Source organism: Cydia amplana, chromosome 9, assembly GCF_948474715.1.
Source record: "Cydia amplana chromosome 9, ilCydAmpl1.1, whole genome shotgun sequence".
Lineage (NCBI taxonomy): Eukaryota > Metazoa > Arthropoda > Insecta > Lepidoptera > Tortricidae > Cydia > Cydia amplana.
Window position 1 is genome coordinate 5,509,953 of NC_086077.1, and position 17,097 is coordinate 5,527,049.

At 36.5% G+C, this 17,097-nt stretch overlaps 1 protein-coding gene across 1 annotated transcript in view; it reads right to left on the reverse strand.

Moving 5' to 3' along the window:
• Positions 1-17,097, reverse strand: part of LOC134650984 (guanylate cyclase 32E-like) — a 144,111-nt gene that overhangs the window by 96,840 nt on the left and 30,174 nt on the right. Inside the window, exons 4-7 of the mRNA XM_063505951.1 lie at positions 8,683-8,889; positions 2,896-3,013; positions 2,332-2,478; positions 166-256 (exon numbers count right to left, since the gene is read on the reverse strand). Coding sequence (XP_063362021.1) covers positions 166-256; positions 2,332-2,478; positions 2,896-3,013; positions 8,683-8,889 — 563 coding nt within the window. The remainder of the gene's footprint in view (positions 1-165; positions 257-2,331; positions 2,479-2,895; positions 3,014-8,682; positions 8,890-17,097) is intronic.

A 17,097-nucleotide genomic window follows, 5' to 3' on the forward strand; every position in this document is an offset into this window, starting at 1 on the left:
AGTTACTTGATTTAAGCTCAGGAATGCACCCTTGAAATTAACGGAAATAAAAAAAAACACGGTGTATACACTACACACAAACCGACAGACGTGGCGGGGATTTTGTTTTATAAAGTGTGTGATATAAAGTGTGTGTATAAAGTGATTAGAACATTTCTTACTTACTCATAAATAGGGTTCGTTGGAAATGATGGCGTAAGTTTGAGTACTGCCCTGAAAGCCATGACGTCGCTACTGCTATTTTGACCCAGATGATCTGAAACAAGCATTAAAACACTAACTTTCTTTCATGGGATCTTTACGTGGTACTTTCTTCTTCCTATTTTTCTATTTTGTACAATTTTCTCAAAACATATTACGATGGCACTCGCTATCAGTGCTTCAGACGCTTTACATCATCGACGTCGTTCGATGCTTGCTGGTGATTCATTATCAACGATTATTACAAAACTTTCTTAATTATACCTATAAATTTTCTCTTTTCTGAATATTAAAGTTAAGTAGAAACAGAAAACATAATCATTTATTTATTTACAAACAAGATATATACTCGTACAGTGTATTACTAAAACAAATTAAAAACAAGTGCGAGTCGGACTCGCCCATGAAGGGTTCCGTATTTAGGGGATTTATGACGTATTAAAAAAAAGTGTCTGTGACATACGGACGGACAGACAGACAGACATGACGAATCCATAAGGGTTCCGTTTTTTGCCATTTGGCTACGGAACCCTAAAAACTACTTGCTACATCTCGTTCAAACCAATTTTCGGTGGAAGTTTGCATGGTAATGTAATGTACATCATACATTTTTAGGGTTCCGTAGCCAAATGGCAAAAAACGGAACCCTTATGGATTCGTCATGTCTGTCTGTCTGTCCATCTGTCTGTCCGTCCGTATGTCACAGCCACTTTTCTCCGAAACTATAAGAACTATACTGTTGAAACTTGGTAAGTAGATGTATTCTGTGAACCGCATTAAGATTTTCACACAAAAATAGAAAAAAAACAATAATTTTTTGGGGTTTCCCATACTTCGAACTGAAACTCAAAAAATTTTTTTTCATCAAACCTATACGTGTGGGGTATTTATGGATAGGTCTTCAAAAATGATATTGAGGTTTCTAATATAATTTTTTTCTAAACTGAATAGTTTGCGCGAGAGACACTTCCAAAGTGGTAAAATGTGTGTCCCCCCCCCTGTAACTTCTAAAATAAGAGAATGATAAAACTAAAAAAAAATATACGATGTACATTACCATGTAAACTTCCACCGAAAATTGGTTTGAACGAGATCTAGTAAGTAGTTTTTTTTTTTATACGTCATAAATCGCCTAAATACGGAACCCTTCATGGGCGAGTCCGACTCGCACTTGGCCGCTTTTTTAGGGTTCCGTAGCCAAATGGCAAAAAACGGAACCCTTATAGATTCGTCATGTCTGTCTGTCCGTCTGTCTGTCCGTCTGTCTGTCCGTCCGTATGTCACAGCCACTTTTCTCCGAAACTATAAGAACTATACTGTTGAAACTTGGTAAGTAGATGTATTCTGTGAACCGCATTAAGATTTTCACACAAAAATAGAAAAAAAACAATAAATTTTTGGGGTTCCCCATACTTCGAACTGAAACTCAAAATTTTTTTTTTCATCAAACCCATACGTATGGGGTATCTATGGATAGGTCTTCAAAAATGATATTGAGGTTCCTAATATCATTTTTTTCTAAACTGAATAGTTTGCGCGAGAAACACTTCCAAAGTGGTAAAATGTGTGTCCCCCCCCCGTAACTTCTAAAATAAGAGAATGATAAAACTAAAAAAAAAATATGTAGTACATTACCATGTAAACTTCCACCGAAAATTGGTTTGAACGAGATCTAGTAAGTAGTTTTTTTTTTTATACGTCATAAATCGCCTAAATACGGAACCCTTCATGGGCGAGTCCGACTCGCACTTGGCCGCTTTTTTAGTTTTATCATTCTCTTAATTTAGAAGTTACAGGGGGGGGGGGGACACATTTTACCACTTTGGAAGAGTCTCTCGCGCAAACTATTCAGTTTAGGAAAAAATAATATTAGAAACCTCAATATCATTTTTGAAGACCTATTCATAGATAACCCACACGTATGGGTTTATGAAAAAAAAATTTTTGAGTTTCAGTTCTAAGTATGGGGAACCCCCAAAATTTATTGTTTTTTTTTTTTTCAATTTTTGTGTGAAAAACAGAATACATCTACTTACGGACAGACAAACAGACTCTTGATAGTATGATACGCCCACGATTCCCGACATCAGAAGGGGGATATAGTACAGTATAGTATACGGTATAGTGTACCAGCATGGGCGATGGCAGAGGTGCTGGGGTCGTATATCTCGTCGTCGACCGCCACCACGGCGTAGTCGCCGGTCTGCAGGAGCCCGCGCCGCTGTAGCACCTTCACGAAGTCCACCAGCGCTATGTGCTCGCCGAGGAACACGTAAACTGCAAATATACATTGACTTAGAACCAGACATTTAAGTTTAAGGTGGCCAGTTACTAACAGGTGGCCAGTTACTGGCGAATTACCCTATATACAAATATCATAAGTATTATATTGGAGCATAGTTACCCAGCGGGGAGCAACGTTGCTCCATCATTTTACGGTACAGCCAACATATCTACCTATTCGCCTGGACAAGATTGAAGGAAGCCGTTGAATGGGTACCTACGCTTTTGACGAACAACAGTGTCTGCCTGATATAAAACCTGTCATAAACAGTAAAGGTGACAGCCCATTTCCAACCGCAGCTGCACTACTGTTCGGTTTACTATGGAAACTGACAGTAACAGCGACGCGTTCAGTACCAGTAGTGCAGCTGCGGTCAGAAATGGGATGTTACCCTTAAACACATCACTTACCTCTCGTCTTGTCGTAAGTTTGGTCCACTATTTTCTCCATGTTGGATATGTTCAGGGGAATGTAGTAAGGAAAATTGTGCTCGGCCGTTACTATCATGTCATTGTGCGTTGCCAGTTTCTGAGGACAAAATAAAATAAACATATCATATGTATGTATTTTGATCCCTTGATTTAGGTACCTTGTGATCCTAAGTCGTTTCACCATTAAATTCAATCATTAACATAAAAATATCGGCAATCGACATCATAATATAGGGCTAGCACATAATTGGCGCGACAGTATCTCGCGGCGAGATAGAATACCCGTCCCTCTTTAAGTAAAAAAGTTAGAAAAAGACGGGTAGTCTATCTCGCCACGAGATCCTATCGCGCCAATCATGGGCTAGGGGTGCAGCGTGTCATCACTTTATTGTTAATCAGCAGTTATACTTTACCAAATGGTGCTCTCCGAGCGAAAATGTGCAAGTTACTATAAAAAAAACTACCCTAATCATCTAATCAATATACGTGTGCATGTAATTGTGTGTGTGTAATTTTCCGATGCCCATGTGCGATAAGAGTAAGTTCCTAGGGTTTATGATTGACAACACTCTAAATTGGAAGTCCCATGTAGACAACCTGTGCGATCGATTGGGTGGTGCGTCGTTTGCGTTGAGGAAACTGAAGCCACTTATCTCAGCAGAAGCCTTAAAGCAGGTGTACTTTGCGCATTTCCACTCTATCATGGCATACGGCTCACTGCTCTGGGGCAATTCAACAGATGCAAAAAGAGTTTTAATAATGCAGAAACGCGCAATACGTACACTTGCCGGTGTAAAAGACAGGCACCCTTGTAAAGAGCTCTTTGGTTCTCAACGTATAATGACGCACTACTCACAATACCTGTTCGATGTACTAATATATGTAAGACAGAATATATCCCAATTTGCGCGTATTAACTTTCCGGGCAAACTACTTCGAGCTGCAGGGCGTCTGAGAACAGTTCCCCGTCGCATGGCACTTTCAAGAAAGAACCCACGTGTCATCGGCCCGACTTACTACGAGCACCTTCCTGCCGATCTGAGAAATGAGCCGTGTGACGAAACATTTAAGCGCAAATTGAGAAACCTTTTGTTGGATAACCCTCTGTATTCTATAAATGAGTACATGGAATTGAATTTGTAACGATGTATGTCATTTTATTTATTATTCAATTGTTGATTTGTATTTAAAACATGACATTTTGTTCTTTTGTGATATTTTTATCTTTATTTGACATTTTAATGACAGTTACAAATTATTTACGTTGACATCGACTTTAATGTTAACTAGGTTTATATTCAATTGTTTTGACATGTTTTTCTTTGTACATGACGATCCTTATTGGGAGACATAATTAATCTTAATCTTATTATTTTTATTTTTAAATTTATAATGTAATTTTTGACGATCATGATGAGAAGATAAACATAATTTTGACGAATGTAGCAAATTTATAGTGTAATTTTCATCTTGAAATAAATAAATCTAAAATCTAAATCTAAATCATAAAATGTTTAAGGATTCGAGTATCAGTAATGCCATGTCATGACAACGGGACCAACTGTAAAGTATGTCATTTAATTCATTAAGTAGAAATTTATCATTAGTTCATAGGAAGGGTCACTACCCACTAGGCCAAACCGGTCGACTGTTTTATGCAAAGCAATTAATAATTAAATAAATGCAAACTCAACTAAACTCCCAGAGCTTAAACAAATGAGTAGCAAAAAAGGGACGGCAGTTTCAAACTATCTGTCGGTAACAGTTTTGAATGATTCACGGTTAGTTTCACTAAACTTATATCGACCGGGATACGGACCGTGAATACTATTTGTATTGTTTTCAAGCTGCCAATATTTCTTGTGATTTGTTTGTTTAAAGTTTAAAGAAACAGTGATATCCGAATCCAACACGCAAGCGAACGCAGCCGACGACGCGCACGAATGAACGGAAGACCGAGCGCGCGACTATTTAACAATTCGTCAAAATATAGTCGATAAAAACCGGTCAAGTGCGTGTCAGTCCACGCATGGAGGGGTCTTCATATGATATGAAAAAGCTATACATGCAAAAGGGCGCGTTTATACACGCCTGCACAAGGGACCAGTGTTGTGAATAACGCTTATTTTTAGGCTTAAAGACTCGAGCCCTCAAGACTCGTAAGTCTTGAAGACTCGACTATATTTGAGAATTGTATTTATTTATTTTACGCGTATGGATTTAAAAAGTCGTCTTTGCCGCCCTTGAGGCGTTAAGCCTCGAGAGTCTTAAGGGTTCGAGTCTTTAAGCCTCGAAATGAGCGTTATTCACAACACTACAAGGGACCAGAGGGCTGGCCAATATTTAGCTCAACGCATTAGCATTGTCATTCAACGTGGCAATGTGGCCAGCCTTCTAGCACACTGCCCATCGACAGTACTTGAAGGCCGTTTTTTATTTAAAAGGCGTTTATTTTAAGTTTATAAATAGTGTGAATTATTATTTTTAAGCTTATTTTGCGCTTGTCAAAAGATATGCGATATCCGCAGTTAATTTGAAAAACGACAGAAGAAATACATATATATATTTTTTTTTATAAGTGGCCAGTATTCATCATTTTAATAGAGTAGTTTTGACGAGCAGGTATAGAAAATGTATAGTGATGTATTCAATTAAAAAAACACCTTGTTCTACTACATATAAAATTAAGTAAATGCATTTATTTTGTTACTTATTAAACAGGTGAAAGTAATATATATATATTTTTTAATAAAGTAATTGTATTTTTTTTCCTTTTTTGTATGGCAATATATCCTATAATTAATGTCATATAATTGTCTTTACAATATGCACATTATACGTGACGCACGTCAAAATCGGCCGGCTAGAAAAAAAAATGCAAAAAGATCATATTTCTTTTTTTTTTTTTTAACTATAAACTTTTGGGGGCTCAAATTTTGCATACTTGTTACCAATACAAAGCCACATCATCGAAAAAACTTACAAGCCAAAACTCGCTGGGAGCAGATTCACTTAGCTTATCCTGCCATGGCCAAGCTTTCAATAAAATATAGGTACCTCAAAGTTTTCGACAAATATGATGATGATGAGAAATGAGAAGCATAAACAGCGGTGGACAATAAGCGGTCTTATAGCCTACTGAGATACTTTTACTTTTACCAAAAAGTTGTAATACAAGTTATATTTCAACAACACTATGAAAAGCAAGAATACTTATGTGCCATCGTAATCAGGGATGTTGCGAACATCCGCATCCGCATCCGCAACCGCGGAACTTCCGCATTATTTTCAACATCCGCATCCGCATCCGCATCCGCATAAAATCGATGCGGAGCTTATGCGGATGCGGATGTCGAACAAGTCGGTACAGGAACGTCTTAGCGGCGGCGTAAGTGCTAGGTAATTTCGTAATTACCTATAACGAAATCGTCTAGATCCAGAAAAGTCAGCCAAGTTACTGTTTATTAAATATAACGCACCTATATTCTTGTTCAAATACTAAAATTTTCGTTTTTTTATAATAAAAAAATACTAAAAATGTAATATTTGACGTTTTCTAAGTACCTAATCCTGACATCCGCATCCGCATCCGCATCCGCGGATGTGAGCCTTTAAAAATCCGCATCCGCATCCGCATCCGCGGATGTCAAAAAATCGGCATCCGCAACATCCCTGATCGTAATATCTAGGCATTAAGGCACTTCGCACCACTTTTAAGATTATCGCCGGCAGACACTATAGAAGCTAAAGTAAAATTATTTTATGATAGCTAACGCCTAGCTACTTTCTATGTTCTAGTAAACAATATTACGTGTTAATATAAGATAAGAAATAGGCCAACGTACGAGCAGCCTCGAGAAAATTTCCGATGCATACATCAAAGGGGCTAAGTTTTATATTTTTAATTGGGTCAGTAATTAAAATACAGGCTGCATTTTTAAATGGGACACTGGGGGTAAAATGGCCTTAGAAGACCTTCCCTATCTTTTTAATGACCATAATTATGGCAGTATAAATGGACTGCGTAAAGGCCATAATTTGGTGCGTTTGATCTAAATTATTTGCATGGCATTTTTTTGAAAATACCGCTTTATATTTCAAAATAAACAACATCAAACGATTCAAATTATGCTCGTTTTAAATATAAAAAATTTATAATTATATAATTTCCAGTGAAATGAAGTTAGGACATTATACCATGAAGGCAAACTGCCGGGCCTTATTTTAATCGCGAGGTTTTATTTCCAATTACGCAAACTAGGCATTAGTTCTGTCTGTTGAGTAGGTTGAGGTCTTTCTCAAAATGATAGGAATAAATAAAGGAATTTGAACTGGGTAAAATTCACTAAAAATTTTAATTACACACGGTACTGAGTTGGACATAACATGTGAAATGTAAAATCCTGTTGCAATTTTCCGCTTTTTCCACTTGCTATGTTTTTTTATTAAAAATTGAAATTTGCTTTCGTCTCTCTCGTATGTAGGTCATAGTTAGGTCAATTGAATCCGAATACCGGTATTGGCAAAACTTTATACGAATAACCATTTTTAGGAACAAAGAGGAATGTAAGGTAGGTACACTGGTACAGTTAACTGTTCTTGACAGTTCTAAAATTAGAAAAGGCATATATATGAAAAGGCGATGCAACTTATAATAACATTTTAAATTCATGTCGATTATTTATGGAAAAAATTAACCAGAGATCCGTTTCACGAAATTATGATATTAACAAAACAAGCAAAATGTACGTATCTTTTTAATAAATAAAGAGTTAAAAAAGGTCTTCCTCTAATATTATGAGCAGGTAACAAGTAAAAAAAGCTGTAAATAAAGAGCCCCAAGGATAATAAGCCTTTTTAATAAGCTGCCAACTAAGTTTAAACATATACTCAACAGCAATATTTGTAAATCGAGACTCAAAAGTTTTCTTTTAAAAAAGGCATATTATTCTGTAACTGAATTCGTTGCAGATGGTAACATGTAATCAAATATGTTTGTTATTAGGAATGATTGACATTTTATTAATTGGATAGCATTGTTTTTATTTTTCTGTCATAGGTATGTATGTACCTACTGACTGCATAGACTAGGAATCCTCTAGACGGAGTTTAGAGCAATTATTTTATGAAACCGATGCTGCCAAAAATACGGGGGTGCAGGGGGACGAGGTGAGCGAATCCCGTGCCGTGATTGGTCCGTTCAAAGACACGGACAAATCACGGCACGGGATTCTGACACTTTGACTCGAAGATGGAGTAAAACTACCGTATATAGTGGCAAAGGGGGTAGCGTTACTATGCTCAGTCTAGAGGATGTCTTGTCTGTGACGGACTGTTAGTTTTAGAATTTTATTTTATTGCATGTTATTTTTAATTTTGTAAATATCTGTTATTCAAACACAATGTATATTGTAAATGAATGAATAAATGTATGAATAAATAAGTAAATTATTAGGGACAGGTACATTTTTTATAAATCAAATAATCTGGTACCTAAATAGGTACTAAAAAACTAAATTAAAAAGCAATAAAACTGGAATTTTCACGGACACTTTCGACTTAACGGTAAAATCAGTATCAGTTGCGTTGCAGTATAATAATATGTGTACCGCAATATTCTGATATCTAATCATAGCACAACCCTAGGAAGAAAAAGTTACTTAGGTATCTACTTTGGAGGTTATAAAAATTCTAATCTTAAAAAATGCAAATAGTAACGGGTTATTTATAGTAACTGGTCTACGGAATGATAATTATTTAAAATACCTTAATAGCATCCTTCTGTTGCGCCGCGACCCCCTCACCAGCCACAATGGCGAACTTATTCCAGTTGAAAGCCTTCAGGAGGGCCATGACGGACTTGCTGACCTTGAAGGCCGGGGGCAGAGTCCGCGCGAACGTAACGCCGAGGCTTACGCGCGCTTCACGGTCTGTTGCTTTGTCGTCGCGCTTTGGACTGTCATCCGCGCATTTCTGGAACAAATATGTAAAACTTAATACATTCTGATGACGATAGGTGAGGGTGGGGAGGGTCGATCCCTAGGGGACACTTGGTAAACTTCATTTTTAATCAAACCAAACGAGATAAAATTTTTTGCGCTGGTAACACTCATTCATTCGTTCCTAACTTCACGTTCTGTCATGGCACTGTATCGGAAAAGTCAGTGGTTCAAAAATGGCGGACGGTGAAAGATTTTCTGCGTACTATATTCAATTTTCGGTAAGCTTTAACTGGATTTATTTTATAATATGAGATGGAAATGATGTTAGTGAGTGTGCTTATTTTATTTGTTGTTTATTGAAGTGATGATTAACTTGGATTACATTGATATACGCGAACACATGTTTCGAGTACGGCACGTTTTATAATCTTACTATGTATGGGGATACTTTGTCTTTTTCTTCAGGGGAGATATGATTCCGGGATCATGTCACCCCCAAAGCGATCAAGTATACATTGTAATAAATTTACTTACAAAATGATTCATAGAGCTATCATAAATATTTTCTTTTCTTTAGTAAATCATGCCGCGAAAGTACTACCAGAGAAACACTGATTTAAACTTTCAAGGTTTTTGACTCATTATTGTTTATTGAAACGGAATTTAATGGCGTATATTAGTTTTCAATTATACAACCGACTCCGAAAACGGAATTATCCCCGTGGCCTTTGAAAAAACTGACTAAAGTTGACATCAACATTTTACGAACTACCCGTACTTGGTCTTTTTTATCAAGTTAAACGTTTTACACACAGGGGATGTTACTCGGTCGAGAAGAAACACTTATAACGATATTTGGTTTTCAACCGGCGATATTTGTTTTTATGGATGAAATGCTATTTCAATGGCTTTCCGACCTTATGTACTATAGAACCGACGGTCCATAGAAAGGATTTTAGGATTATGCAGCTCAAACACTGTCCTCGAAACGTGAGCAGTAAATTTCTAAACTTATTTATTATAGTAAACAATAACGACCAGTGATGGGTAAAAAAATTAAAATTGCTGTAGGTATCTGACGCTAAAAATACCTTCATAAGAACTTTAAAAAAATTAGCTTGTTACAAGAAATTTTATGTTAATAACTTAGATTTTTGTTTTTTTTTTTACTTTTTTTTTGGTACAAAAATTGATTCCCTATTTTATGTTGTTTTATGGATAATACGATTATATTGTTTTTTGAAAGTATAAGATTATGGATTAATATGTGTTTGATATCTTCATATATTAATTTTCTGTAGATAAAGTGAATAAATTAATGTAGATACTACCCTCGAAATATGACATTGCCCCTTAAAATCTTTTTACCAACTGTCCCCAAATCTGGAAGACTTGATCCCTTCGGCTTAGACATCTGATTACCGGAAATACAACTTCAAAGCATGGAAGATGCAATATATATATGTTTGCTGTGTATTTTACAAATTATAGATGCATTGCTAATAGCGATCCGAGTTATATAATCAATGAGAATCTGGTATGGGGAGACATGGTAAAAATATGTTTACCATGTGTCCCAAGAACCAGGGTCACTTGATCCCCCTAGGATCAAGGCTCCCGACCAGGGGTAAACAAGTCTCCCTTACATAGGGGACACATAGTAAAAGTCAACAGTATGGGTTTTCATTAAATAATGATCTAATTTATTGCACAAATCTGTTCTAATTCAAACTTTTAATGAAGAGATAAATTCTGAGTCGTATGGTCTATAAAGTTTTTCAATACTACAAATAGTTAAGAAAATGTATGCTAAAAACAAAAGGGGTGATCAACCCTCCCCAGTTTCCCCTATTACTTTAAATAACCTCCACCTTTTGTGAAATCGGTTTAAAAAACACCCAACGGCCTTTGCCGTTGCCGTCGGCAACGCACTTAAACTTTTGGACGCCAATGACCGATATATCCGCACCGTAGGTTCAACGCCAAAGACCGATTAATCGGTCACAGACCACAGAGCAACATGGATCTACGTGCATATGCACAAAGTTCAATTTCAATTTTGACACTTCGGCATGGCGTGGCGTCAGCGTGACAGCTTTTGTGTTTGACACGGCGTCGAAAAGGTCAAAACTCTCTGTTGTTGCGGGTCTCCGCGGCGATGGTAAATGCTTACCACTAGGAGATTCATATTCTCGTTTGTCTCCTAGATATATCATTAAGATAAAACATATATTGATTTCCTATTGTACTCTACTAAATATCCCCAAAGAATTGAACTCGTCAAAACGAATCATATGAGGTCATTCTAGAGGGGTGTCCTAGTAGCCACCGAAGAGTTCTAAATATGGTATAGTAAGTCATTGTATTGCCTTATTTATTATGTATATGTAAAGTTTTAAATCAATACGGCTATTAGAAGGTTTAAGCTATGAGAAAAATACACTTGCAACTTTAATTTCATTGTTAATTAAACTAATATTTTAATTAAGCTTTCATTTAAGGGTGGATCAACTATTTCTTGTTGTTATTCTGTCCGGTCAGCCAAGAGACAATAGTAGCATAGTTTGTTAGAAGACATTGTCCACCACCTTTTTCTGACACGCTTGGTAGACGACCCTCTATGGAAAGGGTTTATAGTTTCACAAAAAAGCGTGTTTAGAGAATTTAAATGCCTAAAAATCAGGTTTTAAAGAGTGACCCAAGGGGAACGTAACCATGGCAACGAGTGACAAGAAAAAGTTGGTTTACCCTTAAGCTGATTGCTGAGTGTTTGTGGCAAGTTCTCTAAATATGTTTACTTCCATTTGTCGTTTTCTCGATTTGATTTCATATAAAAAGTAGGTAGAGACAAACCAAAGAAAGTCTGCAGCGCTAGATTAAAAGTAGTTTTTAAAAATCAGTATGCGACAACACCACAGAAAATGGATTAAATAGTCTTGATACTTGTGAAATTTCTACCATATTTACCGTCTATGAAAAAATTAAGCTGTATGCACAGCTTAATTTTTATGGTAAAATAAATTTCATTCCAACAATAGATGTCACTATTAATATGTAGACATATACTAATATTGATAAATAATATTGGGAGAATGTGACATTTGGCTTCATCAAAATTAATAAGCTTTTGTAATATCCGCGACGGCGGTAAATAGGCACAGAGGGCCTACCGCGAACACCGAAGTTCTCAATATGCGAGCATCTTTCTCTTTTACTCCCATTAAGGCGTAATTAGATTGACAGAGAAATTGCCCGCAATTTGCGAACTGAAGTTTTCGGAAAAACGAAATAAACCATTAAAACAATAAACATATATTAAAAATTAATTTTAGCTTTAACTAGTAGGTACCCATGCCGTGAGCATAAGCATGGAGGTTGTGGGTTCGAGCTCAAAACCCGGCTAGTACCAATGAGTTTCTCGAAATGTTAGAGGAAGTTCATAAGTATGCCTATACCTATTAGGTGTGTTCAATTTGCTGTGAAACCTTAGTCTAAACCAATATTATATTATCTAAGTAGGTACATATGGTGAAGTATTAAGATGTTTCATTCCACTTACCCGTCATCAACTCCAAATTTTGTAAACATTGTCGTTTTTCAGCTTGAATCGCCTCGTGCTGACTTTTTACAAGTGTAAAATTATTCGTCATGCGGAAAAGTAACTCCCGCATGCCGGTTTTGTAAGGTTTCACCATGTTTATTCCGTTCATCACAAAACACAATGAATATTTAAACGATTTTGACAAACAGATACCATAGTGCATGACGTTTACTGACTGCTTAAAAAACATTGCCATATGTAGTTTTTTAATTCGATGTCAAATTATTGCGCTGCAGACTTTCTTTGGTTTGTCTCTACCTAATTTAAAAAGGGACTCCTATTTCTACTCAATCCGTATGCCATTAGTGGATTAAAAAGACAAAACAACCTCAGAACAAACAAGTGCCTAATAAAAGTAAATGATTATGTTTGCCCACCAGAAAGTCCCAAAGGCAGCGAAGACATTGTTTATTGACGCTAACGCGATGTCCTCTAGCCGCCCATACGTCAAACCTTGCCAAGCAAAATGAAATTTTATTTTGTCAACACAAAGTTCAAATTAGAATGGAACAGGAGACCTTTTTATAGGTCTCTTGGGTGGCTAGAGGATATATACGAGAGTGAAATAGTAAGGCTGACCAGGGTCCAAGACCAGGGTCTTGGAGGTTAATTACGTAGAATGACCTAAATCTAAATGAACATTGACCTAACTTATAGTCTACTTTTTCTTTCCTTTGTCAGTTTACTTTTTTTAACGGCCTCCTAGCCTGCCTCCAAGGCCGGAAGTCCCGTGTTCAAATCCTGTTTAACACAGATACATATTTGTTCGGGAGTTATGGATGTTTTTTATGATAATAAGTATTAATATTAATCTATTATTATACATATGTATATGTCGTCGCCTAGTACCCACAACACAAGCCTTATTAAGCTTACATTGAGACTAGTTTGATCTGTGTAAAATTGTCCTACAAGTAGTATTTATTTACACACAAAAAAATACTCGTTTATATCTGTTGATCAGCGTCGATACATTACTCAGAGTCTGAACGTAGATATACGAGGGGCGTTCAAAATATTCTCGGTATTGATATCTTACGACCTCTTCTAAAATTTCTTTCGTTACTGGCCGCTAAGGTTTATTCATTGACATTAAAAAAAAGTATAATTCGAACCGAGATAGTCTTTTGTTTTTCTGCAATTGCTGAACAAACATGAACATCCTGTGCGAATTGACAATGTTAACTAAATTAGAACATCGATGCGTGATAAAATTCTTGACAAAACAGGGTAAAAATCAAAAAACCATAAAAGAGGAAATGGATTGTGTTTACCGTGAGTCTGCTCCTTCTTTATCTACCATTCAAAAGTGGTCAAGCGAGTTTAAACGCGGAAGGGAGAGTATTGAAGATGACCCTAGACCTGGCCGGCCTGTAGTAGCTACTTCACAAGAAAATATTGATAAAGTGGAAAAACTTATATTGGAAGATGGTCGAGTGAAGGTAAAATCTATAGCACAAGTAACCAATCTCTCTATTGGTACCGTACATGATATTATACATGACCATCTTAATATGTCAAAAGTAAGTGCAAGATGGGTTCCGCGAATGCTGACTCGGCTTCAAAAAGACATGCGTGTAGCTTGTTGTTCCGATTTTATTGACCTGTGCGGTGAAAATCCTGATGAGGTGCTGCAAAGAATAGTTACTGGAGATGAAACCTGGGTTCATCATTATGACCCAGAGAGTAAACAAGAGTCCATGCAGTGGCACATTAAGGGTTCAGCTCATCCCAAGAAGTTGAAGGTCATCCCTTCAGCTGGCAAGGTCATGGCCACGATATTTTGGGATTGTGAAGGAGTATTACTAATCGATTATAAAGAAAAAGGTGTAAATATCACAGGACAGTACTACGCTAACATTCTACGTCAATTAAAGGATGTAATTAAAGAAAAGAGGCGAGGAAAGTTAACCAAAGGTATTCTGCTTCTGCATGACAACGCCCCCGTCCATACTGCTCATATTGCCAAGGCAGCTATTGTTGAACGTGGGTTTAAAACTGTTACTCACCCACCGTATAGTCCGGACTTAGCCCCCAGCGACTTCTTTTTGCTCCCCAATCTTAAAAAGGATCTGCGTGGAAATAAATTTTCTGACGATGAAGCATTGAAGGCGGCAGTGGAGGAGCATTTTTACACGAAAGATAAAAAATATTTTTACGAGGGATTAAAAAAAATAATTGATCGATCTTTTAAGTGTATGAACATAGGGGGGGAGTATATTGAAAAATAAAAATATCAAACTTTTCGTACTTGTTTGTTTTCATTCTCATACCGAGAATATTTTGAATACCCCTCGTATCTGTAGATGCGTTATAAACATAATACATATTTATACATTCTTATGCATTAAATCTTATACCCGATATGGGGTAAATGGAACTTTATTTATTCGTTCAATAAGTAACACTATTTCAAACAGAAAGTCACATAAAATAGCTACGGGACGTGACGAGCAAAGTTTAAAAAAAATCGTGTAGGTACATATTTACGTATAGAAGTCAGATAAATTCAGAGTCAGTCAGATAAAATCATTCATGTGGACGTTTTTAGGGTTCCGTACCTCAAAAGGAAAAAACGGAACCCTTATAGGATCACTCGTGCGTCTGTCTGTCTGTCCGTCCTTCTGTCACAGCCTATTTTCTCCGAAACTACTGGACCAATTAAGTTGAAATTGGCACACATATGTAAGTTTGTGACCCAAAGACGGACATGTAACGTAAACAAATGAATTTTAAATATAGAGGCCACTTTTGGGGGGTAAAAGAGCAAATTAAAAAATAAAGTTTTTCAAACTATATCGTGTTACATATCAAATGAAAGAGCTTATTTTGAGAATCTCAAATATATTTGATTTATAATTTTAAGATAAATAGTTTAGCAGTTGTTCAAGAAAATAGGCAAAAAATGACCATTCCCCCCCCCCCCCCTTTATCTTTGAAACTACTGAGTCTACAATTTTGAAAAAAATACACTAAATAGTTCTTTACCTAAAGATGACAGGAAAACCTATTATAAATGTGCAGTTTTTGATGGGTTTTTTACTCACTTTTCATTAAAAAAAACATATTGTTAGAAATTGTGTAATGTACGGAACCCTTGGAACGCGAGTCCGACTCACACTTGGCCGGTTTTTAAAGTCAAAAATGTACTAAGAGCTGCATCTATATAATATATTCCGTCGCTTTACGAAGCAAGGTTAAGTAACAGCACATAGGTATACAATTTAAAATACAAAGGCGAACTTATCCCAATGAGGGATATCTTCTAGCTAACCGAATGTATTGTTTATACTGTGGTGTACCGCAGCTTAAGAATGGACTTTTCAAATATGAAAATGGATACCATGATTGTAGATAATTAAATTTGTCCTTACCAAAACGTTTAAGTAACAACAAAAAAAAACGCAATTGTTTTATTTAAATATTGGTCAAGCAAATCTTGTCAGTAGAAAAAGGCGGAAATTAAAAGAAAAAACGCGGGGTTAGCAACACTACGTTTGAATTGTTCGAAAATCGCATGTCATTCTTATATATCTTATCTGTGGAACTGTTGTGTTTACATTTCATCGTTGTTCGATGTACATTGCATTTAATTTTCATCGTTGTTCGATGTACATTGCTGTTTTTTTGTTCACTTCCTAGGGATACCATACTTTAGGTTGCTTTACATTGCTACTGACATATCCAGCTTGACAGACTATAATAAATATCATTTGATATAGCCGCCAAGCGGGCTCTCATGACTCGTGGCAAAGCGATGGGACAACGCCAGAAAGATGATGATGGCGGCCCACTTACCAAAACCTCCCGACGCAAATGCAATTTTCATTTGTAATTTCATTTCAAATATTATTTAACTAAATTATGATGTACCCAATGGAAGACCTTTTTAAGGTGGTTGGGCGGGTAGAAGCTATACCTATGCTTTGACAAACCAATTCTAAATGTAACATTCTAGACATAAAAACATAAGTTTTTGGCAAAAATTTAATTTTTGGTACAAGCTTTTATCGCTGACTGTACTTTTCTTACGACAGACAACTAATACTCATCGAGACAATTCTAAAAACCCCTAATACAATTAGGTTGCGTTGTTTCATCACAGAGTTCCTATGGCCTCCTCCTGTCTCCATCATCAGATCAGCTCGATGGTACCATAATATTGCATTGTCACCCGACTTATATGTGTATGCAAAATTTCAGCTCAATCGGAAACCGGGAAGTGGAACAAATTTAACTTGCAAGATTCCATTACATAGTTACATACAGGTCGACCTAATAAAAGCTTGTTAATAACATTCTAAACGTAAGTAAAAGTATCTATGTATATACGTTAAATATGATATTAATGAACGATAAACACAAGGCCGGAACGTTTCGTTACACAAGTTTGGTAATTCCCATTTCGGAAAATAATGGGTATTGAATAGCGCTTATCTCAAACTTACGCGGAAATACGTCCTGAGGGCCTACCCAAGATGCCAATCGTTTGCGCCGCGCGCCGTAGCGAACGAAGCGTGTCTCGTAGCGTATAAATATAAATTGTAAACTTACCCAGCGACTTTAGACCACATAAGACAGTCGACATGCACGTACCTACACCAAATAGTTTCAACGTTTCGGTTACTAGCCGAACTA